Source organism: Prunus mume, linkage group LG7 (assembly GCF_029339155.1).
Source record: "Prunus mume cultivar Tortuosa linkage group LG7, ASM2933915v1, whole genome shotgun sequence".
NCBI lineage: Eukaryota > Viridiplantae > Streptophyta > Magnoliopsida > Rosales > Rosaceae > Prunus > Prunus mume.
Genome location: NC_142704.1, coordinates 10534876 through 10559247, shown reverse-complemented (window position 1 = coordinate 10559247; position 24372 = coordinate 10534876). Strand labels below are relative to the sequence as shown.

At 38.4% G+C, this 24372-nt stretch overlaps 5 protein-coding genes across 8 annotated transcripts; 3 read left to right on the top strand and 2 right to left on the bottom strand.

Annotated features, from left to right (window-relative positions):
• The first annotated feature begins 400 nt into the window (after window positions 1-400).
• On the top strand, window positions 401-3889 carry TDX (tetraticopeptide domain-containing thioredoxin). Its single transcript, XM_008241908.2, has 10 exons — window positions 401-622; window positions 773-806; window positions 1261-1413; window positions 1512-1599; window positions 1692-1772; window positions 1935-1999; window positions 2083-2223; window positions 2295-2408; window positions 2910-2940; window positions 3359-3889. The coding sequence occupies exons 1-10, from the start codon at window positions 513-515 to the stop codon at window positions 3691-3693; spliced, it is 1152 nt and encodes a 383-aa protein (XP_008240130.2). The 5' UTR covers window positions 401-512; the 3' UTR covers window positions 3694-3889.
• Window positions 3890-4138: 249 nt separating this feature from the next.
• Window positions 4139-7111, bottom strand: LOC103338810 (ABC transporter G family member STR-like). The gene is made up of 4 exons (XM_008242067.2): window positions 6758-7111; window positions 6484-6663; window positions 6080-6348; window positions 4139-5868 (listed from the first exon to the last, which is right to left on the bottom strand). Exons 1-4 carry the CDS (start codon window positions 7109-7111, stop codon window positions 4218-4220), a joined length of 2454 nt encoding a protein of 817 aa, XP_008240289.1. The 3' UTR covers window positions 4139-4217.
• Window positions 7112-9811: 2700 nt separating this feature from the next.
• On the top strand, window positions 9812-11573 carry LOC148915452 (Bifunctional inhibitor/lipid-transfer protein/seed storage 2S albumin superfamily protein). The gene is made up of 3 exons (XM_089041772.1): window positions 9812-10502; window positions 11050-11097; window positions 11300-11573. Exons 1-3 carry the CDS (start codon window positions 10130-10132, stop codon window positions 11407-11409), a joined length of 531 nt encoding a protein of 176 aa, XP_088897898.1. The 5' UTR covers window positions 9812-10129; the 3' UTR covers window positions 11410-11573.
• Window positions 11574-12424: 851 nt separating this feature from the next.
• Window positions 12425-15525, top strand: SURF1 (Surfeit locus 1 cytochrome c oxidase biogenesis protein). Its single transcript, XM_008241910.3, has 6 exons — window positions 12425-12727; window positions 12844-12941; window positions 13348-13586; window positions 14367-14541; window positions 14621-14907; window positions 15091-15525. Exons 1-6 carry the CDS (start codon window positions 12538-12540, stop codon window positions 15158-15160), a joined length of 1059 nt encoding a protein of 352 aa, XP_008240132.2. The 5' UTR covers window positions 12425-12537; the 3' UTR covers window positions 15161-15525.
• Window positions 15526-17786: 2261 nt separating this feature from the next.
• Window positions 17787-23458, bottom strand: LOC103338680 (uncharacterized). 4 transcript variants are annotated; one of them, XM_089055916.1, is made up of 12 exons: window positions 22743-23453; window positions 22342-22599; window positions 21932-22174; window positions 21604-21753; window positions 20009-21341; window positions 19825-19903; window positions 19593-19666; window positions 19376-19457; window positions 19170-19292; window positions 18885-18991; window positions 18364-18521; window positions 17787-18241 (listed from the first exon to the last, which is right to left on the bottom strand). In XM_089055916.1, the coding sequence occupies exons 1-12, from the start codon at window positions 23181-23183 to the stop codon at window positions 17990-17992; spliced, it is 3300 nt and encodes a 1099-aa protein (XP_088912042.1). In that variant the 5' UTR covers window positions 23184-23453; the 3' UTR covers window positions 17787-17989. The 4 variants fall into 4 exon arrangements, 2 of the variants coding, with proteins under 2 accessions (XP_088912042.1, XP_088912041.1); XR_016128598.1 differs by having other exon boundaries at window positions 18885-19019; window positions 19825-21341; window positions 22743-23458; XR_016128597.1 differs by having other exon boundaries at window positions 18885-18981; window positions 19825-21341; window positions 22743-23457.
• Window positions 23459-24372: the final 914 nt, after the last annotated feature.

The following is a 24372-nucleotide window of genomic DNA, read 5'->3' as shown; positions in this document are numbered from 1 at the left end:
TTTTTAAATAAATACCTAGGCATATTCTTTACTTCCCACACCAAAAACTATATACAAATTCATCTCCTCATATCTCATATGAATAGTATTTGTCTTAAGACTTGCCCTAGACTTAGCTCTCATGGGTGGAACCACAAATGCAAAGGCTGACACTATTCTCGTGAATAATGGCAGCCCTTACTTGCCTCGCTTGACTTAACTCTTGTGGGTGGAAGTCTCTTAGAGATGAATGAGGCAGGGATGATAATTAGCGCCAAAAAGACAAAGCCCAGAAGTCAAGGAATCAAACTTTACGCAGGTCCGTCCATCAGGGCTGCTCGTGTGATGACATGAGACGCGACCCAATTGACAAAGCCCAGAAACGCTATAAAAATTGGAGGGTTTAATTAACGGCATAATCCATCCCAATTTCAAAAGTTCGTTCTACACTCTTCAAGCGCTGTCGGCTTTTCTAAGAAAGTGATTCCAATTTCTAGAGTGAGAGAGAGAGAGAGAGAGAGAGAGAGAGAGAGATGGATGCTGCAAAGGTAGCAGAACTGAGGGAGTTCGTTAGTAAGTGCAAGGCAAACCCTTCACTGATCCATACCCCTTCTCTTGCCTTCTTCAAGTCCTATCTTCAAAGGTACATACTTGTTTTGTTTATCTTCATCCGTCACAGGATACTTTGTTATACGCATATGCATATATGCTCTGTGTGTCAAATTGTATATGATTGAAATGTTTTCCTTTGTTTGAGGCATGTGGGTTTGTTTGTTTGTTTTTTTTTTTGCAGCCTTGGCGCTCGAATTCCGCCGATCCCAAAAATGGTGAGCCCTCATTTCCTCACACTAAGCTTATATTTTTCTACCAATTTCAGTTTTTTCTATGTGTGGACATATAATTTATGCTTTACATGCATATTAGGAGTTAATGGACTCACATAATTTAAGCTTTTCTGCGGATGCTGTGCTTCTAAGATTGCCAACTTCCCCACATTTTAGATTCGTATAGGAACTTTGGATTATTTGTATTTCAACTTTCAGTAGGTTTTACAAGTGACAGGAATTTCGGATTCCCCCCTTATGTTGGTGTTGGTTTTAGAAAATTTGACATCCTATTTTATGTATCAGAACCGGCAAGAAAATAGACACGGTCACTCGTAGTGCTACTTTGAAGAAATTCCTTAAAATTTTGAGCACAGGTTTTTATTCTTTTTATGTTTTATGTTGATGTGGTTGTATATTTTGATTGATATGGTGTAGTGTTGGTTTCTGATAATAGGATAAAGTTGATGAGGACATGTCAGACACTAAAGATCATTTTGATGCCAAAAGACCTGATCTATCCCTTGATAATGATGAGGAAATTGTTGAGTCTGATATCGAGTTGGATGCTACTGATGTTGTGGAGCCTGATAATGATCCTCCACAGAAGGTAAGGGATAGAGAAAGATGGAGTCATGCGATAGAGGCCTAGTATTTCACCCCGACTTTTTCCCCTTAATTTGTAACCTCGCTATTTTTCAAGTGCAGATAGGAAACCCATTGGTTGAAGTTACAGAAGAAATGCAGGATGCTGCACAGATAGAAAAATCAAAAGCTTTAGATGCCATCTCTAAAGGCATGCCACCTTTTTGTTGTGATTGCCATTTTAGTTTAGATTTCTTGGGTTGTCTTTGTGATATCTCTTAATTGGTAGTAAATTCTTTTCAGGTAAGCTGGATGAAGCCATAGATCATATAACAGAAGCCATCATGTTGAATCCAACTTCAGCAATATTAAAAGCAACCAGAGGTAAATTGATCATTATTTTTTTCTTTTGAAAAAGAGAAGTTTTATTTGATCATTATTGATTTATCTTTATTTCGTTGTGCTTACATATATATAGATATATTATTTTCATTGCCCTTCTTTGCTCATATGTATCATTCTCTTGGAAACCTTGTATCCTTGCAGCTAGTGTCTTTGTCAAATTGAATAAACCAAATGCAGCAATTCGTGACGCTAATGCAGCTTTAGAGGTTGGTTGATGACCCTCACTGTACAAGAAGTTTGAATTTCATATTGAACATTGTATAATGGGCTATATTTATACTTTTTCTAGATCAACCCCGACTCTGCAAAAGGATATAAAATAAGAGGAATGGCAAAGGCCATGTTAGGTCACTGGGAAGAAGCGGCAAGTGATCTTCATGTAGCATCAAAGTTAGATTATGATGAGGAGATTGGTTTGGTGCTTAAAAAGGTGAATTCCCTTATCCTAGAAGGATAAGTTTCCAGGGAAACTGTTCCATAATAATTTAGTTATAATTGCAGGTTGAACCTAATGTACGCAAAATTGAGGAGCATCGCAGAAAATATGAACGCTTACATAAAGAAAGGGAGATGAAAAGTGCTGAACGTGAGAGAAAGCGGCAAGCCGAAGCTCGAGTGAGTATTGGACTAGAGTTGATATATTTTTATGCTCCATTAAGAAATATCACATCTCTTTGATAGTCAAATAAGTATATCAGTCTACATATGATAGGGTAGCAGAATGAGCAACCTGTTGAAAATAAGATTTTGGTAACTGGTGCTTTTCACCTTTCTATGTGGGAGTACATGTTTTACCTGGGTGCTAGTTCAGTTAAAATTTAAAGCATGGTTTGTTCAGTCCTAACATGGACCTGGGTGTAATTCATGGGTGTGGTTATCAGTGAGCATTACTATATTATGAAACCACAGCACAGGCCTAGATCCAAAAGATGTGGGCTGGATTAGTTTATTCATTCATTTACGTTTGCTCTTTGGGGTGCTGGTGGGTGGGGGTCATTTTCCCCTAATTCCACATGCCACTAAATAGTGACCTCATACAAGAGATGGATATCTACGATGATGACATAAGGGTAGAGAACCTTCATACTAAACTACATTTCTTTCAATTTCATGCAGGAACGGGATGCGTTGTCTGCTCTTAAGGATGGTATGGCATTTGCTTTCTTTTTATTCATATTTCATTAATTTTATATTAATGCATGCATCCTTATGGGTCATCATCCCTCATTTCAGAATTACCTGCCGTTATCAATGTAAACTTCATAAAACCATCCCTCTTGTTCAAGATATCATTTATTTAATTTTGATCCTATCTTAACTCATCTGGTTTATCCAATTTTCCTTACTTGTTTGAACATTGAGGAGCGTATTATATGGTACATATATTCCACTTTCCTATGATTATTTACAGAATGATTTTCATATTCGAATATGGTGAACTGTAAATGACTACATTCCATTTCATGAAGAGGACTTGGATATAAAATCTTGTCACGCCACGTCAGTGGTGTTCTAAGTCCCACTGTGGCATTCTTTGAATGCTTTTTTTTGTTTTGTTTTCACAGGTGAAGTCATTGGTATACACTCAGCCAAAGAACTGGAGACAAAGTTGAATGCTGCTTCAAGGACATTGCGGCTTGCAATCCTCTACTTCACCGCAACATGGTGTGGTCCTTGCCGTTTCATATCTCCTTTGTATACAAGCTTAGCTGGAAAGTACCCAAAGGCCGTTTTCTTGAAAGTTGACATAGATGAGGCTGGAGATGTTGCTGCAAACTGGAATATAAGCAGCGTTCCGGCATTTTTCTTTGTAAGAAATGGTAAGGAGGTTGACAAGATGGTGGGGGCAGACAAAACTGCACTAGAAAGGAAGATTGCACAACATGCAGGCTCAACTTGAGCTAATCCTTCTGCAATGCTCTTGGCTTTTGTAGTGGTAGTTTTTTAAGTCATAAGTTGGAAGAGATGTCCATCTGAGAAGATTGTTCTATTCCTATAAAGTGACCGACAGTCACAAGTCATAAATTGTATATGTTAACTAGAAATAAAATTCTACTTTCTTGCCCAGTTGAATTCTGTTTTTTAATCTTTTTTCATCCTAATGGTGTCCATGGGTTAAATGCCAATCTGAAATGATCGTGCTTTTCCTGTTACATAAAACTATACCTTCTGAGCACCATCAGCTTTCTGGCACTGGCAAGTCGTTTTCCTCTGCTTCTCTGTGTGAATATGATCCAACATGACAAAAAATGGGAATGTAAGCTTTTATTATGATTATTATTTATGAGTCTTCTAAACAAAAAATGTTGAAACATAGCTTGCTTTCATGATCTGGCTTGCTTGCCTGATCTATGAATTAAGTACCGGCTATCATCCCCGGGAATTAATCTCAAAGCAGAGAGGGCAAGGTGATGCAAACGGATTTCATTTCCTCTCATTCTTGGAATAGAATCTGAGGACCACATAGAATAAGAACCGGTAAAGAACACCCCAAGCTAGCAAGATTGCAATATCATACCAAATGTTGTCTATAGTGATATCCATGGATGATATAACATCTTGTCCAATAATCACGCAATTCTTTTCCACTTTTTGGGAGGTACTGTGCAGGGAGCTAATCTTCAATTCTCCTAGAGGTCCAGGGGTAAGATCCGATGGCACACCGTGGTAGCAGCGCATTCCTCCGAATTCATTTGTCAGCAATGCCTCAAATGGGTACTTAATTGCAGATATGTAATGCACCCACCTCCAGTAAATCGGTATCTGCTGACTCTTTAAGAAAAAGCCACAAGTCAGAAAGAAAAGAGCTGTGGTAGCTATCACAACAGCATAACCTGTGATGTAACTTGGTACCAGAGCGCTCACAAGCATCACATAAGCATTGGTGGTGATGAGTGAGGCATAAAGGATGATCCAGAATCTGAAAAGGTTGCTGTTGAGGTGAAGCATGTATTTGGTAATGGCAGCAAATGTGAAGCCTTGTATGGCAAAGAATGGGAGATAAACAATGAGGGAAGAGATGACGTACGAAGAGGCACGATAAGCATTGTGAGAAGATTCCCTGATGAAAATGAACCTTTCTTGGATGAAAGTTGGGACAGCATCATTGGATGAAAAGAAAACCAGGCAAACTGCAAAGATGTAAAAGTTGAGAAGCCTGTTTATGTCTTTGAACGAATCATGGCTCAGGTTCTTGAAAAGGGAAGACAGAATGAGTGCCATAACTGCCAACACAATCTCACGAGAGAGGAAGAGTTCAGGAGTGCGAATCACATTGAGCGCTGTGCGCCATGAGAGGACTGCAACCTCACGCAGCCATGGGTTTGCAAACTTAGGCCCATGGTCTGGCTCATCAAGCTCTTCTTCTATTTCAAACTCTTCATAATAAGGTGCATATGAGTCTTCAGTGGAAGAGCTGAAGACCACAGGGGTTTTAGTACTACTGTGTCGTGGTGGTGGCGGGTTGAACTGAGGTGTGGGATATTGGCTTGAAACTTGGCTTCTAATACCTGAGAGGGGTGTCTTTCCAGGGGTCCTTCCTGGAGTTCTAGCAGGAGTCCATGATGGCGGGCGACGAGGGGTTCGTTTGACACCATGGTAAATCCAGACAGAGAAGTCCTTGTAGAACTGTGAAGCTAGACGAGGGTTATAGACACCACTGCTCTGCAGGTGCATTGGTGTTTGATGAACTGATTTCCTTTCCAGGGAGTTGTCAAAATTCTCATCCTCATCCTCGTAATCAAACTGACCAGATTCACCCGCTCCAGATGGTGTCCTATTTCCCAAGGAAAAGGCTTTACTACGGAGGTTAATTGAGTGCTTGGATGCAGGGGTCTTTCTATAAGGAGTTGGTGTCTTTGGTGTTTTTGCAACCGGGGTTCTGGCCACCTGATCAGGTTTGATGCCATCGCGTTGGTACATGACCAATGGGTCTAGTCCCACAGTTGATTCATCATATTCTTTAATCACATCCAGGAGATACTCAAGGCCATTCTCACCATCCGGAACTGGCCTTCCAAATCCAGAAAGATGGGAAGACAAACCATGTGGACTTCCCAAATATATCAGTCTCCCTCTGCAACCACATGACATTAGATAAATTAATTAATAAGCATCATGTACGTTTGCAGCCCTTAAGCTTTATACATATATATATATATATATATTCGTCTTTGATTAATTTTAGTTTTGGAATATAATGCAGATTAATTTCAGCAACATTCTAGTCAGTGTAGACGAAGAGGGTGTTGCACCATGCACATATATTTGTTATTATTAGTTTGTACCTTGCTAGGATTGTCATGCGGTCTAAGAGCATTTGAATACGATATGAAGGTTGGTGGATGGTCATGAGCACGATGCTACCACCTCGAGCTATCTCCTTGACCTTTTCCACGACACTGTAAGCGCTTGTGGAGTCAAGACCAGAAGTCGGTTCATCAAGAAACAGCAGTGCAGGTTTGTGGATGATGTCAATGCCAATTGACACCCTTCGTCTTTCTCCTCCCGACACTCCTCTCCTCCCCTCATCACCGATGTAAGTATGTGTTGCACTCTGCATATATACATCATCAAAATCATTATATATATATATATGTGCGCGGTTTCTGTTGTATAAATTCATGTATGTTTGATCTAATTTGTACAATGAATTCCATGCATAAGCATTGAGAAACGGGATTTGAATTACCTGCAAGCCCAGTTGTTCAAGGAGCGCATAAACTCTTCTTCTCTTTTCATCCCTGGAAATGGAGGGAGGAAGCCTAATCTCAGCTGCGAACATGAAGGTCTCAAACACAGTCAACATAGGGAAGAGCTGGTCATCTTGCATCACATAAGAGGACACCATCTTCATGTAGCTTGTTGTAACCTGAAAATTATTAATCAACTTTATATATGTAATCTTGTTTCCATTTGTTTCTGAAAAGAGAGAAAAAGGATCATATTGGATATAGATTACTAACCGTTCTTCCATCAATTCTAACAGAGCCTTCCAAACTCCCTTGAGCAATCCGTCCCGCCAAGGCATCGAGAAATGTAGATTTCCCAGCACCACTAGGTCCCATGATGGCCATGATCTCACCTCTCACTGCCTGGCCAGAGATGTCATTTAGAAGATAAGCTTCTTTCTTGATCCAAACCCCATCTTTTTTCAGCTTCTTTGTTACACTGTATGAAAGGTTATTGAATTCAAGGCCATGGCCGGGAATCATCTTCGAGGGTCTAAGTGGCACAGAAATTTTTGTAGCAACTGATTTGTCCATGTCCAGTAGACTCTCAAGGCTCCTGTTAGTGTTTGGCCTGCCAAACTTTGCCATTGTGATGATGCTCAGGTGGAGCAACTTTTGCCCTCCTTTTTGGCTTAGGCCTCAAGAAATTTTTAAGACCTGAGGATTGAACTAAAAAATGGTATAAAAGAAGGAGAGGCCGTGTGAAATGTGGACAAAAGGTGACGGTAAAACTCAAAGTAATTTTAGTCTTGGAAGGTTGTGAGTGTTTGTGGACAAGAGGAAGGAGAATGAGCAATCAGACGGCAAGACTTATGAGAAACTTTTACTGAGCCCGTCTCTCTCACTCTCCTTTGGGTTTGTCAGTAACCAGCTTTGTTATTTCCGGATGGTGTTCTGTTTTCGTTTCTTTGTGCACAAGAGACAACTTCCTCTTATTCGACCAAAAAAGAGACAACTTCCTCTTCTGCTGGTGGTTGAACCCCTTATTTTAGAGTGTGAAAAAACCTCATGACAGAATGTTTCCTAAACCTGTCATTGCCATTCTAAAGTAAACTTGAACACTTCTGAAGATCCTTCCAAACTCACTAATCCAACTTCAACCTTTTATTGTATGAAATATTCTTAGGGATCATTCTTCTAGATATTCTAGCCTGCAGTCAGGGCTTGGTGCGGCAGCAGGGTTATGTTATTCCTCCTGACCCTGCCTGCACCATGGCTAGAAACAGATGGTAATTAATGGCAATATATTCTTCTTTTTCTCCACCTAGTGCTACTGTGGCTGATTGCTGATCCTGTGATTATTGTTTTACGGGCTAAAGAGGGGAGCAAGTTACTGTCTACATGGAATTTATATACCTATGTGAACTAGAAACCAATATTCTTGTTTGGTGCAATTGGTGTGTGTACTATGAATGCTGTCTCTTAGCTTTTACTTGGTGGATTTTCTTAGAACAACAAAGAAAACTATATAATTAAAAAAAACATCAAGACAAATTTTTAACTCAATTTAATGAACAACAAATATGCATGTTGACAGCAAATGATTTCTGTTGGCAATGGCTCCAAAGTTAGGGGATGTCCGGAAAAGGTTAAAAAAATTTGGTATCTTTAACTGGAAACATGCAAGGTGAATAGCAGTCTGTATATAGGGAAGACCTTAAATCAACCAGGTGTGTGTTTTTTTAATTATATTCTTGAACTTGCCGGCACTCTAGAGAATGAGAGATGCTCCATTTTCTTGGAGGGTGCTGTGTCAATCTTCCAAAGTTTTCCCTTGTATTCTTCAGTTTCGGCTCCCAAGAGTAGGACAAGTTTGAAGCTCATGATATAATAGAGAAGTATGAAGCTCATGCATGACATACGTATCTGTAGCAGTACTTCCAATTTCTGTAAAATCCCAATTTCAGGGATGAATTACATGCTCTCTCGGCATTGGCATGGTTCAACTTCACCCTTGTGTCGATCAGTGACTCGACTCCATGGTGTATTTGAGCCGTGCCAATATCGATTGGGTGCCGAACTCAACTCTCTTTTTTTTTTTTTTTTTTAATCGAGTGTGGGAGTGATGATTCAAACTTGGGACTTCCTTCCAATATTCCGAATTATGACACCACTATATTGAGAGAGAGAGAGAGAGATGGAGTGCCAAACTTGACTTCTTCTAAGCAATATAAACAGACGTCCATCTGCAAAGCACACTGAGCTACTCTCTCTCTCTCTCTCTCTCTCTCTCTCTCTCTATATATATATATATATATATATAGTTCTTTTGTATATAGAACATGAGCTACATTTATGCCACTCAATTTGACAATGTTTCAAAAACAAAAGTAAATCCAATATCCCCAATTGCATATATTTTCAATTTCCTCCAATACTCATCTCTGACTTTAATTTCACATATGTAATTAGTATGCTAAAATCTGATAATGGTTTCATGTGGAATTAAAGTCTGAGATAATAGTATTTTATTTACATGTAACATGAAACCAAAGGGATGCATGCATGTTATACTCTGCATCACAGGTTTTGAGAAGAAGATAAAACGATTTGTTTGACCTTCCTGCATGACGCTTTTTTATGTGACAGCTTATGGAAGGAAATTCAGGGTTATCAGCCAAGTGAGACCTATTCCGGCGAATATTTGTTGGGAAAGACCTGTCCGGCGATTGTTTTGTAGGGTAGACCTATCCCTGCGATTGTTTTGTCAGAATAGACCTATTTCGGCAAATCATTTTGTTAGGATAGACTTATTCCAGAGAATTATTTGTCTGGATAGACTTATTCTGGAGAATTATCTATCGGGATATACCTATCGCAGCTAATTTTAACGGGTAAACCTAACCCAGCTAATTTTTGTTGGGCGCACACACATGCACAAATATGTTTTCACAAACTTGCTATTTGTTTTCACCAAAACAAAAATTTGTTTTTTAGGGCAAAAATAATCAATTGTTTATTAAACTGAATTAAAAGACCATGATCTGGCTTTTCTTAAACTTTTGAACAGGTCACATATTACATTATAGATGTGCTCTTACAGAGGAGGAGCAATTCTTTACGTACATACTTCACTTCTTTCAGTATTTTATATCAACAACCGCATGCATTTCATGATATCCAAGACTAGTTAAAGGTGAAATGAAATTTGATTTTGATTTTCTTATTAAATAAATGTATAAAAAAGAACTTTTTAGGGTAACTATCATAGAAAATCTTTAAGATAACTCAACGGATATCACCAAAAAAATAAAACTTCCATGGAAAAAGGAAATTAAATTGGAAAAAAAAAAATCTTTTGGAAACACATCTTCTCTGGATCAGAGAAAATCTCTAACTGCCGATGGAAACGGTTGCTCAATGGAGTGATAGAAGGAATTGAAAACAACTCTAGAAATAGAAGTTATTAGCGGCTGTCTAATTGCATTGACTCATTATAAATGTATAAGATAGCGCCACACAAACCAAACCATTCCATTGAACCAACCAAACCCCAAACTCTCTCTCCTTGTTCCTCTGTCTACTCTCTGTTTGATTTCTCTCTCAAACAAAGCAAACAATCACCAAAAACAACCGCCCTCCTCTAAGAAAACCAGAACCAAAACCATGGCTTCAATTTCAAAGCGCTTCTTCTCCTTCCTGTTTGTGATCATTTTCTCTTTACTGGGCTTTGTGGGTTTTTCGCAAGGCCGAAAGCTCAGTGGATTATCAGATCAAGAGGGTACTGGTGGTGGCAGTGGTGCTTCAATGCAATGCGTGCAGAAACTGATTCCTTGTCAACCATTTTTGAAGGCACCCGAGAAGGCCCCTGCAGCATGCTGCTCGCCACTCAAGCAGATGGTTTCCGACGATACCAAGTGCCTCTGCAGCGTCTTCAACAACCCTGGCATGTTGAGCAACCTTAACATAACCCAGGATGATGCCTTGAAGCTTCCCAAGGCTTGTGGTGCCAATGCTGACATTTCAATATGCGAAAAGGGTAATAGAGCTTTCTTCCTCTCTTTTTTCGCTTTTCAGAATGAAACGAAATCATTTAGATTCTGTGTGTGATCATATGTTTCCATGGAAAGGAAGGCAATAATTTTTATATGAAGCTCTGATATCACAATCAGATTTTCTATTGAAAAGTTGTCTTCTTTATTAGGTAGTTAATGACCAAATTCATGGAAATGGGCTTTTCCATACATGTATGGATGTATAGCCGCTCATATATGTAAAATCAGGTCGAAAAATTGGACATCAATTATATTTGCAACTTTCTATAGGAGCAATACCATTTAAAATTTTCATCCCTTATCCAAATTTCCTGGTATTTGTATGTGTGTTATTGGCACAAAAGCAACCAAAGCAAAAAGTACATGCTTATAAATTTCCAATACATATGTTCTGTAAAAAACAGAGGACTCCAAGAGTTTTGTCTTCTAAATCTGTTTTTACTCATGTTTGTACTATTTAGTGGCATATTTGAAATCAGTTTGTTAACAGACAATTCAAGATTCATACATGATTGTTATTTTCCATCACAGATGCATCATCAAGCACTTCACCAGCAGCTATACCGGCTTCCAACAATAGTAAGTTCCTAGTACCTTTTATTACCTAATTTTCGATAATTAAGTGATGGCTAAACATTTAATACACTCAACTAGTTGGGTTTCAGATCAGTTATGCATGACATAAACATCAAACATGCCGCCTTTTCTAAGCTTGACAGTCAGATTAGTGTCTGCTGAACTCAATACGTGACATTGAAAATGGATTGTTTTCTTCTGTCAGGTTCTTCCTCAAGCAGTTCCAAGAGTGCAGCTTATGCACCCTCTCACTTTTGCGGATCGGGTTTTGCTGCCTTCTTCATGGCTTTAATCATTACATTTACAGCATTTTAGGAATGCCATTTTGGTCATTCAGTCAAGAGCTATATCATCTGTCTTGTACTCAAAATTTGGGAATTGCTTCAAATCACCAACAACAGAGCTTGTGCCTTGTTATCTGTTTGATGATTCTTGTAATCTAATGCCAATGCTATTCCTTTTGACTGACTAAACAAAAAGTTTCTTAGGTTAGTTGCTTCAAAGTTTGAATGGTTTATTTCTTTGGATGGCTCAAGTCTGCATTTCTTAGAAACAAAAACTTCCAATACTTGGCCAAGTAATTTCCAATTAACTTTCAAAGTGAAGAAAACTAGTCTCTTTTCTCTGCACTGCACATATTCTGGCATCTTGGTATTGACTTAAAATCAAGAACAATATTACTGCAGAAAACAATAAAAGCAGTTTAAACTAAAATGTGAAATTTGATAATTACCAAACTAATTAAAATGAAAACGACGTTCCTGCTTTAAAATTGGAACTAGAATTCCCAGAAATTCATGTCAAAATATTAGAAAAATCTACGAGCGTCTGAATGCAAAAGCCGCAAATGGTGAAGCGACAGCTGCAAGCATAGATGCTCACAAGTTTCGGCAAAGAAAAGGGCTGACTGCGTTATCAGTCCTCAAATATAGAGGACTAGACGCGTCATTGACGCCCAAGTTGCCTTTTTTCTTCTAATTGAATATCGAAAACGAAAATGAAAACCAAAACCAGTGAATGGATCCAAAATATGATTATAGAAACGAGAGAGAATTATGCAATCGCCAACAGACTGCTTCATCACAGCTACGATTTGGAGGAGGAAGATGAGATTAGAAGAAAATGAAGGTTTAAAAAGAGGAATTTTTGGGGGTGTAGTAATGGTATGGCTTGCTTCGAACCCTAGTTTGGACGTTGGAGTTGGGCCGTTGGGCCATTAAAACAATCTTTTTGGGCATTTACTTTTTTTGGGCTTCAATTGGGTTTGAAGTTTCGACCCCTTTAAACCACAAAGATGTCTACTTTGCAGCCTCACGCGCTTAGAATTTCATTCTCGAAAGTCATAAAGTTTGAAACTTTGAAGCAAGTATAGGCAGGCATATATAAGCTTAAGCCCTCCTCGATCACAGGCAACAAACACAACCAAATGCCAGATTCATCAATATGGCAGCAAAAACCTCCATTGCTAAAACAATAACTAAGCTTTATTGTAGTGGGTCCCCTTCTTCTTTCTCCAAACATTTGGTCCCACTACCACCACCGTCACTCTCATTATCTCCTTCCTTCTTCAGCTCCTCGCCGGCTGTTCCTTCAGTACCCGAGTCTCAATCAACGCTCTCTTCCCAAGCTCCAGGTGGGTCTCTGTGTTCTTTGTATGTTTTCTGCTTCTGGGTCCGTCTTAATTTGATCAAAATGTTGATGCTTTATTTATTATTAAGGCTTTCCGGTTCTTTTCTTTGTTTTGTTTAGAGAGGGAAAGGTCGAGATGGTCCAAATGGCTGCTGTTTCTTCCTGGAGCTGTCTCTTTTGGCCTTGGCACTTGGCAGATCTTCAGAAGGCAAGAGAAGGTGGTGTTTTTATCTTCCTATGAAATTTAGCAATCTTGGAGATTGATCTTAGTAATACAATTCAACAATTTTAGTTGTCCTCGTGTACGAGCTTATTTATGATAGTTAAGCTTTTTGAGCTTACACCTTAAGAAATGGCTTGAAGCAATTACGTTCAGTATTAACATGTTGTTAGGCAAAGATGCCAGACATTGAAACTTAAGCCGACCATCATCAATAGAGGAAAGAAATTTGGTAATGAACTGGAATTAGTCCTACAAAAGTGGAATCTAGGATCTGGTTATGGAATTAGGTTTAACACTGCATCTAGTGGCCACTCTCAAGAATGAATTCCACGTGCACTTAATATTCAACCTTACAATTGCATCAAAGAATGACCCCTATTAACAAGTCTCTTCTGTTACAGATTAAAATGTTAGATTACAGACAGAAGAGGTTGGAAATGGAACCTGTAAACTTCAACAATGTCTCACTTTCAAGTGAAGAATTGGATCATTTGGAGTTTAGGAGGGTGATATGCAAAGGATATTTTGATGAGGAAAGGTCAATCTATGTGGGTCCTCGTTCAAGAAGCATTTCCGGAGTCACTGAAAATGGCTACTATGTCATCACACCTCTTGTGCCGGTCTCTGACAAACCTGAGCGGTAAATGCTATTGGAGTTTCATAGATTTCACAAACCATGTTGATATAATGAACCAGCTACATATCACGTCACCTGCTTTTCTCTCTCTTTAAGTGCTTAAAGGGCCTTGACTATTAAACAGGGTATTTTATTACATTGAGACATTTATGAGTTGTTCTTGCTTATTGTTACAGTTTCTCTTATGTTGATCCCATATTTCAAATTAAAATAACTGTTTCAATCATTTCAAGTAGCTGCACGTCGGGTTGCAATCCAGTATTTATCGATTAGTCTGCTTTCGTTAAACATTGGATTGATACCCCTTGAGAAGCTCTAATCCGTTGGTTTTCTCTTGTGTGTGTGTTGTCTTAATTAGACGTGTCATTGATTATTTTCCAGATTTCTTGTGGACTGTAATCATTACCAACTGAGCAGCTCAAACTGAGCAGCTCAAACGGGAAGTAGTAATATTGTATTTGCACTGAAGAGTAAAAGAAAATATGATAAATCAGTTGCATGGATATAATGTGAAGGTGCATCTTTTATGAACTGATGCTTCAATGTCAAACTGAGGCTTTAATAGGGTGTTGGGTATATCCTTGGTTGGAAACAAACAGTTCTTTGTACTGGAATGTATAGGGTTCTAAGTTCTAACATTATACAGAGAACTTCAAGATTCCATTACGCCTCACATAATATCATGTTTTGATAGTAATTTTATTTGTGATTGTGACTTTCAAGCAAATTGCAATGCTTATCTGTTAGCTGATCTGATGATCATCTTAAATAAAAAATTTCCAGTGTGCAGCCACCAATTTTAGTCAACAGAGGATGGGTACCCCGAAGTTGGAAAGAAAAGTCTTCAGAAGTTCATGAAGATGGTGAACAACCTTCTAATGTAGCACCCTCCTCTGTTCAAGAGAATGAAAGAAGGTCTTGGTGGAGGTTCTGGACGAAGAAGCCTAAAGTCGTTGAGGTTGTTTGTTTTCATTATATCAATAGTTGTTGGATGGGAGAACATTGAAGATCTAATCTTAATTTGGTTTAACTTACAGGATCAGCAGACCCCTGCTTTTGCTCCTGTTGAAATTGTAGGAGTAGTTCGGGGGAGTGAGAAGCCTAGCATATTTGTTCCACCAAATGATCCAAAATCCTCCCAGTGGTTCTATGTTGATGTTCCTGCAATTGCTTGTACTTGCGGCCTCCCTGAGGATACTGTTTACATCGAAGACATAAATGAAAATGTCAATCCGAGTAACCCTTACCCAGTTCCAAAGGATGTTGGTACCTTGATTCGGAGTTCAGTCATGCCTCAGGACCATCTAAATTATACGTTGACATGGTATACTCTTGTATCTCTGTGTTAATATTTGCATTGATCAACTGATCATCTTTTCATTTATGATGTATGCTGCTATGTGATACCTTAAATTCCTTGATGCCAAAGGGTTTTGTTTCCATTTTGTTTGAGAATTATTAGGACTTAGATGCAATCTATCTCTAATACTTGCTTTATCTTGGGCAGGTATTCCTTGTCTGCAGCAGTTACATTCATGGCTTTCAAGAGATTAAGACCCAAAAAGAGCCGGAGATAGCAGCAGAGACTTCATAAGAGATTTGAGTTGTACTGAATTATCTCTATAGTATGAAAGAATATGGTGTCCGAAAATTTTGAGTTGTCAAATTAATTTTGCGTGTACTGTCATCGAACTCATCAGCAACAACCCTTATATTTTGATTGGCAACTGGAAATATTTCCAGGTTGGATTGCCAGATTAGGCTTTGCTGATATGAAGTTGAATGTTGGCAGCCAAGAAGGAAAATAATATTTTCAACGCCTGAGGACCCCTAACGCCTGTAGGAGACTTTCTATGTCGTTTGTGATGTAGAACAACGAAAATGTCTCCTCAACACAATTTTTGTAATTTTTCTTTTTGGTAATATGATACATTTTTGTTTTGGGGTCTTCTTTGTTAACTGCGTTTATTCATACAATCCCATGTTTATATGTGATTCCTTTTTTCTCTTGTGTTCCTTTTACATTTTCATTCCATCTCGGTCAGGAATACAGGCCATAACCCGTAAGGAATGTAAACGCCTAAGCCGTAACTGAGCATTTGAGCTGGTGCATGCCATGTGATATCTCAGGCATCTCCACAGTAAAGCTCAAACTCATGGGAAATGGATTATTATCAAATCAAATAACATGCTGAAGTTACCATAAACAATTTACAACAAGCACAATGTAGAAATGGAAGGAGGTAAAAGGTGAAAAAATGGGAAGTAAGACGAACATGACCAAAATGTCAATTTCCTTTCCTCTGATCTATTATAAATACCTTCTTATCTAATCTCTATTACCTATTTCGCACTTTTGCCCAACTCTCCCAAAATCGACAGCGCTCTCTCGTGCTCTCTTTCTGTCTGTCTGTCTCTCTCTCTCTCTCTCTCTCTCTCTCTCTCTCTCAAGTTGAAATATTAATCAAGCAATGCGTGTTGACTTAACCCAGAATGACTAGAACTTGCATGACTTAAATTGCTTAAGGTGATGCCCAAATTCATTCTTTGGGCATTTTACAGGGATAAGCCTGCAGGATAGACATGGATGAGTACAGAAACCTGATGAGCATCAAGAAGACAATAATGCCACATGATTAGCATAAATTTTCAACCTTTATGCATTAAAATCTATAGAAAGCTCAAAATCAGAGCAATACCGTAGCAATAACAAGGCAATAGAGGGCTATACATTGGCAATACAAAAATTCCATACTCACCTTATAATTTTATTCCAATACATACTTGAAAAAATAGGCAATACGGGGGCACTACGCAAGCAATATGATGGCAATACAAGAGTAATATGATGACAATATAATAGCAATACGATGGCTATATATATTAAATAAATAGGCAATATTAATACAATGAGGATCGATTACAAAATGTTCCCTAACCCGTCTGTTTGAACATTCAAAATACATGACACCAAGTGAAACAAAGTACCACAAAATAAACCCAACATATGTAATTTGGTGATACCATCGTCGCATAATCACGAAACATTTCGAACCTGCTGTCGAAAGCTTCAACCATTTCATGATTAAACCCTGGCGATTGTTTGAATTGCTTCACAGCTTCTTTCTTGAAGTACTCCTGGCATATGAAAGGAGAACAAATATATATAATTTAGGGTCTTTAAAAATTCAGTTTTATAAGAAGATAACAAGCTAACAAATGGAACCGGTAGCAAAAAAACAGAAGCAGATAATGAAAATATAATATACGACTCCAAAATTAAAACAAGGTGAAGATAATGAATATTGTCTAAAATTACGTTACAAAAGAAATGCATGTTAAAATTTTTATTTATTTAAATTGAAAAGTCACAGATGCTCTAGTTTTGATGGCGTTTCCAGCTGCTAGATTACTGGGGTTGGTGACTCCCTTTCCAAATTTTCATCATTTAGCTCTGTAATCTCACCAGCCAAACAAATTGACCAAACAAAAAATTATTTATTGCTTGATGAATTTGTTTCAAGTTTTGGTAACTTGAGCTTTTTACAGTAAAGGTTGCAAACTTGCAATGCTGATAATTGGTTCTAAAAGAAAATTACTTGAACTCAAACAAAAATATGGCAATAGTCAACTATATGAAAAGAGTGTACTTACTAAACCAGCCAGGGCTGCATCTGACTCCTTTGTGGGTTTTTTTTGTTTTAATTGTAAATTTTATAATTCTTTTTTATTATTTTTTCTTTTGATTTTATATATTTAACTTTTAATTTATTCAAAAATACAAATATACCCTTGGTATAAATGGAGAATTGGATAAGTAAAGTGCCACATAAACATTTAAAAGAGTAAAGTGCCATCAAATTTAAATGTGATGTTTGGTATTTGACATCTCCCTTGAAGATGCTCAGTCACTTCGTGTTAAACACCCAATATTTTGTATGACAATAAGCAAATAATTAGAATATGAATAGTGGGAATTACTCATTAATTCACAATATAATCAAAACCGACAAGAATTGTAACATAACCGTTTCAAGTTAACAGTAAATCAGCCCAACAAACCAACAAATTAATTAAAAAAAATTTTAAAGAACAAATATTTTCAAAGAGGGGAAAAAGAAGCATACCAGAAGATGAAGAGGAAGGATTTGGGTAGGGGAGAAAATTTAAGTGTGAAAAGAGTAATAGGGGGATAAGAAGGTATTTATAGCCGCCATATTTATAATGTTAAAAAAAAGTTGTCATTTTACAATATTTAGTCAAGCCGATGCCAAAGCCACCAATTTCCCAAGATTTTACCAGCTGGCAGGGAAACAAACTAAATGGGAGAAATAAAAACAATCAAAAGAATGAAATGAATATAAAACTAACAAAACCGTAGGTGGGGGTTAAAGAAAAGGCTCCATTCATGATATACATCTTACAAGCAAAGGAGAAACAGTCATCCCTGCATGGATTGCCTTCAGCAATGCCACAAACTTGAAAGGACTCTCGTCGGAAAACCACTGGAGCTTCCACGTCATTGAGCCTGGAGCTATCTTCTTCTCATTTACACTTGTCTCTAAATTGTCAATTTTGGCTGAGCCTGAGGGGCAGAACTCCGACATCGCACACTCAACAGCTAAGGTTACACGCCGACTTTCCCTGACATCAACAACCTGGCAATACAGTCCAGTCTATGAGCACAAATGGGGTATGATAATCTAGAACTCGCCTATTCAGTGAACGACAACAAACACGCATATTAAGGGAAAGAGCTACAGTTAATTAGAGGCATTACCAACTCAGATATGTCCGCAATAGAGCAACACAAATCAAGTGAAAAATATGGTGGCAAAGATGCAGCCGCAGATAAAGATCTAAACTGCATAAGGTCTTCAAAGCACACAAATACATGCTCTCCAGCCACAAATAATGATCTTGAAAACCATGATTCACCTGTCAGATTTGAGATAACAACGTTATCAAGCAAGAAATCATTATTGTTTTTGAAGGCCAGGCATTCTTTGAAAATTAGGCTGCAAAAGTGAAGTTCAAGGAATGTAAAGTAAAACTTCATCATTACAAGTGTTCTTGACATGCTTCCAAACTGCTTTCATCAGTAGATTTCATCAAAACTAACTATAATGTAACAAAATCTTATATTACGGAAATACCTTTATTTTAAAATTTCTTCGACATGTCTACCAAAATGCTTAATATGTATTCACTTTCTATGTATTTCAAGTCATGACATGATTACAATCGTCGACTATTAAAAAGTAAAAAATGATGACCAGACTGAATTATTTAGACTCATACCTTCATTATAACTACACCAAAACTGCACCATAGAATACTGGAATATGCTCACTTTTGAACCTCCACATATGTGTTTCTCAAACAACTCAACCTGAACCTGCTCCAAACTGCCATTTAAATTTCCAAAACCCCAGTCTATCATAACAAAGAAATCAAAAGATGCACATCAAAATGGAATAACTCAAGTATAAAACCAAATATACATTAGACACATGCGTACATAAAAACATAGTCGTAAGACCAACAAAACTTTCAAAATTATATCTGAAAGGAAAAACTAACTACCTTCTTAAACAAAATTCATCATTTGGAGCAAAAGAATCAATAACTTTTAAAATAGAAAGTAATTGTCTTGATTTATCAATGCTTCTGGTTTTAAACAGGTATGCGCTCCCTTCCACATACACCCTACGCAAACAGGGAAACAAAATTGTTAGAAAAGTGTTCCCTGTTAGGTTCCATATGTTGTTTAAGTACCACAATTTACTAACCTGACAACATGGAGCCCTATACCAACTACAACCTCGCTGATGTCTTCAACCTTGTGGCACCCCTGTAAATTTAAAATAGTGCCTGCAAGACAAGATCACCCTGGAAATCAATAGCCATATAGCTAACCAAACAGAAAATTAAATTGTCCCAGTAACCATTGACAAAAGAGAAAATTTAATGACATATAAGTCACTCGCAAAGACCTCGTAACCTAACCTGACTCATCGCCTGCAACACCAATGAGTAGCACATACAGCTTGTTTTCACTGCTAAGTAAAACAGCAACTTCTCTGCGTGTAAAATCAAAGAATATAAGCATATAAAAGCAGAAAAAGTCTGAAAATCTGACCCAACATGAGCCCCATCGTTAAAATGTACGGGAAAACCTTCATATGGACAATATCATGCACACTATTGAACTATAAAAAGAAAATTTCGAAAGGTTCACCTTTCTCTCTGAAGAGAATCCAGCTCAAGTATACAACAACAACACATACACTGCTTACTAATCTCATGATTTCCCAAATCTGCAACATTTGTATTGAAATAACTCTCAATAAAATCATCAATTCCTGAAGACAGGCATTCAGCCCCAGAAGATCCATTAGCATAATCAATTAGTGGGATATTACTTCTATTTTCCAGCATCTGTTTCTCATCAATGATTTCGTGGAAATCACCCCTGTAAAAATGTTGCTTCTCTTGCTTATTTTCCACTTGTGCTACATGATTATCTAGATTGCCATTTAATTTGGGTGATGGTTCTGCCTGCCTTATCATGTTTTCATCATCTAGTAGAGCAACAATTCTTCTTTTAGTTTTCTGTCTGCCTTTTCTCCTCTCCAACAAATCACCCTCTTCATTAATGCAATGAGCATTTTCAACATCATGGGCAGCAGCATGAACATCATTGATTGATGATTGCAAAGAGTGGTCCATGTTTAAAAATTCCTGCATACTGGATGTTTGGTCTACACATTTTCCAACTAAATGTTTGTCATTTTCTCTTGCATGAGGAACCTCATGTTTTATGCCATAATACTTGAAACAATCTGAATATGGGTGTTCTTCAGAATTCTTATTCAACCAGTTCTCATTCAGTAAGTGATGAACTTCAGGAGCTGACTGCTTAGATTCACTATTATCATCTTCGCTGCAGCTGGTATTACTATCAGATGATGCCACTGAATAGGACTCTGCGGATAACTGTAAAATTTCCTCCTCTAAGTTATGGCGACGGTGAAGAATATCCTCTTGATAATGAGGTGGTGATCCTGGGAAAGCAGATAATGAATAAGACTCTGAAATATCATCAATGACAGACAATGCAGACATGCTCAAATTTTCGACCATCCTGTAACTTCTTTGAGTGGTGAATGAGTGAGCATCGGAACTTTTAGTTTGTGCACTGACAGTACTAGTCCCTTCGTGAGAATAAACTTTTACATTCTCCTTAAGATATCTACTATTGATACCAACTGGGCTGACCCCACCAGCATTCCCCATTGAACCAGTTTGGTCAAAGTGACGGGCATGTGAACCAGTAGTTACATCCAAGAAGGACCTATCTGATTCTAAAACATTTGTACTACTCTCATCTCCTGATGCTTGAACATAGTCTGAAATATATCTTGATTTTTCACCGAGCTGGGTCCCGCTAGCCTTGGATTTGATATAATTTTCCCTCTCGGCGTGCAACGTATCCCTACTATATCTACTGCTGTCTGCAATATTCTCAGAAGCATGATCCAACCATTCCTTGAACTCCCGCAACCAAAGAACAGATCGCTCTTTCTTCATTTGCTCAACTCTAGTCATTAAATCAACAATTTCAGCTTCATCATCAGACATCACAATTTCCTCTCTGCTTTGAATCTCATTGTCACAAGACACAGACTCCTGGTCAGAACATAGATATGTGCTCTCTTCTTCATTCACAATAGAAGCAAGACGTGATACCTTTTTCTGCAAAAAAGTAGAAGTAACAATGCAAGATTTTACAATTGTTACGCGATAATTGAGTAGATAAACATAGCACAGATATTTTACAACAAAAAAGTATACATGATTCACTTGGCATATAGGAAAGATTTCACTAAAGAAGATTAGATTTACATTAAGCACCAAAGGTCAGGCACACTCACTTCGCCCCCATACTTATGTGTGGGTACTGGGCAGGCAGATGTTCAATCATAAAAGACTCACAACAACTCTAGTAGTGACCTACCCTTCTTCTGTTGATACTTGATTCTCCTTCAGGATCACACTTTGCAGGAGAATAAAACCCAAAGCTGGCAGGTCGCTTTTGCCGGCTGGCAATAATAAGTTGCCTCTTCCAAAATTCTCTGGTACTGATTTCCTTATCATCTAACTTCAACTAATCAGCCATACAACCAGAAAAAAAAAAATTGGAAAACATAATTAGCAAATGACAAGAAATATGTAATGAATGCTTCGAACTTTTATAACACACAACTTGTGCGTCTATGTATTTCAGGTCCAAAGGAATGAAGAAATATAATCCAAAAAGAAAAATATGATAAATCATAACTTACTTTTTCTGGATTAGTGAGGTAGCTGAATACGTGTGACCGATACCAACGGGCGCAACATAATGGATTCCCTTCCAACCACAAGCTTTGTAGAGCTGGGAGTCCAGCCAGGTATTCTAACTCTGAAAAATTGGAAATGATATTGTAGGAAACATCAAGCCCTTCAAGTGACTTCAAATTCTCAATCCCACGCAATGTAGTTAGAGCATTGTTCCTCAAAACAAGTTTAAGTATATGACAGGTGACCTGCATGGTCCAACAACATCGGAGTATGGGTCGAAATCTAATTCCTAAATAAAAAATATAAAGCACAGACAAAATATTTGAGACTCAAACTATAGAAAAAGCAGTTCCCAGTAAATTGAAAAAATAAATTTCTCAAAGCATTGAAATCTAGTGCTAAAACTCGGTACCTCACTAATTGACGAAATTGTTCTGAGGTGATTGAAACCAAGGTCCAGGTGCTTCAATTTGACACATTTGCGAAGATTATCAACCTTTGCAAACTTGTTTCGGCTTAGGTCAAGAGTTTCAACAGCAGGAAGAAGTTGCAAAGACTCATCCATGAGCACCAAGCCATTACAAGCACATGAGACAAATGACAAGCGGTTCCACTGCGGTGAGTCCTTTATCTCTGCAATTCTACTCGCAAACACATGCCTCAGAGCATCCTAAAATATTTTATCACAATTTCAGTCATATCAAATCAATGAGCATGTGATAGATACATAGTTTAAGAACTTTAAATGCTCATTAAGTAGCCGAGAAAAACAGATGTCACGAGGAAACCAGAGCAAAATCTATAGAAACTCACAGTAGAATTATGACAAATGATCTTCTCCAAGGTGTGCCTCAACTCGAGCAAGCCTTTTGCGGCGGAGGTGGACAAATCGCATCCTCGAAGCTCCAAAACCCTAAGCCTGCCAAACGGCCAAAACGAAAGCGGCGTAGGGTCTCTGGCCGGAGGCGGCAATACCGAAACGACCTTGAGGGAGGTCAAGAGCCTGAGAATCCTCCGAAGCTGCTCGAGCGCTCGGTGGTCGCCGAGGTCAGAGACGTAGGCTCGGAGATAGTCGACGGGAGCGCCGGCCAGGAGGCTCTCGAGCTCAAGAAGGGCCTCGAGCCGCGAGTTCACGTAGTGGAAGCCCGCCGGGTTCAGCTTGAGCACTAGGCTTCCGTCGATCAAAGAACCGGCTTGTTGCTCCACGAAGTGGACCAGCTTCTCCAGGTACCGATCTCCGGTGACAACCGCCATTGAAATTTGGCGCTTTCTTCAGGTCAAATTCGGAATTTCACTACGCGGAATCGCATGCCTGTAAAACGGCTTGCTTGTGTTGTGTTATCAGCGTGTGTAATATGAATCTAGAGAGAGAAAGAAGAAGTTCTTAGAGAGAAACAGAGAAACAGAGGCATGGTGACGGTGGGCGTGGGCGGAAGAGGAGACGGTATTCGTTTTGGAGAGAAGAACATTACATTAAATGGGTCTAATGATTGAGTTACGCAACACTGATCTCGATTTGGTTGCATTTGGGATTTCAGAAGTTTGAGGAAAATAAAAATAAAACAAAAATGAAGGCGTAATCATTTGGAGACACCTGGCCTACATGCACCTCAACAGTTGTGCTGTTCTGGGATGGGATGGGACCCTCCACGCGTTTGCTGTTGTGTTAACTTGTTTCTTGTTATTAAACTTCAGGCCCGCCACCACTGGCGGTTTCCCGGTTTGTTCCACTAGACCGGTTTTTTTTTCTATTATTCTTCTTCCTTTCCTTTTAAAAAGAAAACTGAGAGAAATTTAGGATTGTTTTAACGATGTCGTTTTGGTTTTATGTTGTAGTGTAGCAGTCATTTGATTAAGCAAGAAGCTTTCAGATCGGTATCCATCCATCCAGCTAGCTAGCTAGCTAGCTAATAGCTATATGACCACCATACCACAGTTAAGACTTTAAGTAACAATTTAATTATGGTAGCATGTGGGATGTCACGTTGCAACCTTGCATTGTTTTAAGGGGAAAACAAGAGAGAAAAGTTTGTATTGTTTGCTTGCTTAATTATTTGGTAAAACTAATAAAAGAATCCATTACTCCAAGGTTTAGTATGAGACCTGTCAAACCCAACAACCAAAGGAAGCCCCACAAACCACACGGCGGGAATAAATGTTCACTATGGTACATAGCCCTTGCTATTGCTATTGGTATGCTGAAGCACATTCTGAATTTCACAGGTTGCGAGGTATATGTGGCCCGACGAGTGCTCTAGAACAAGGGAATATGCACCCCGGAGAGCAAGAGTTGTGCTAGCACCAGCCGGGAGGGATGAGCAACTGAATGCCAGCCATTCATGAGACGATCTGTGTGGCTGGCTTTCATGAGAGCAATGTCATAAATCAGTGATCTGAACATCTGTTTAGCTTATGCCATTATTGTGGACTAACCCGATTGTGT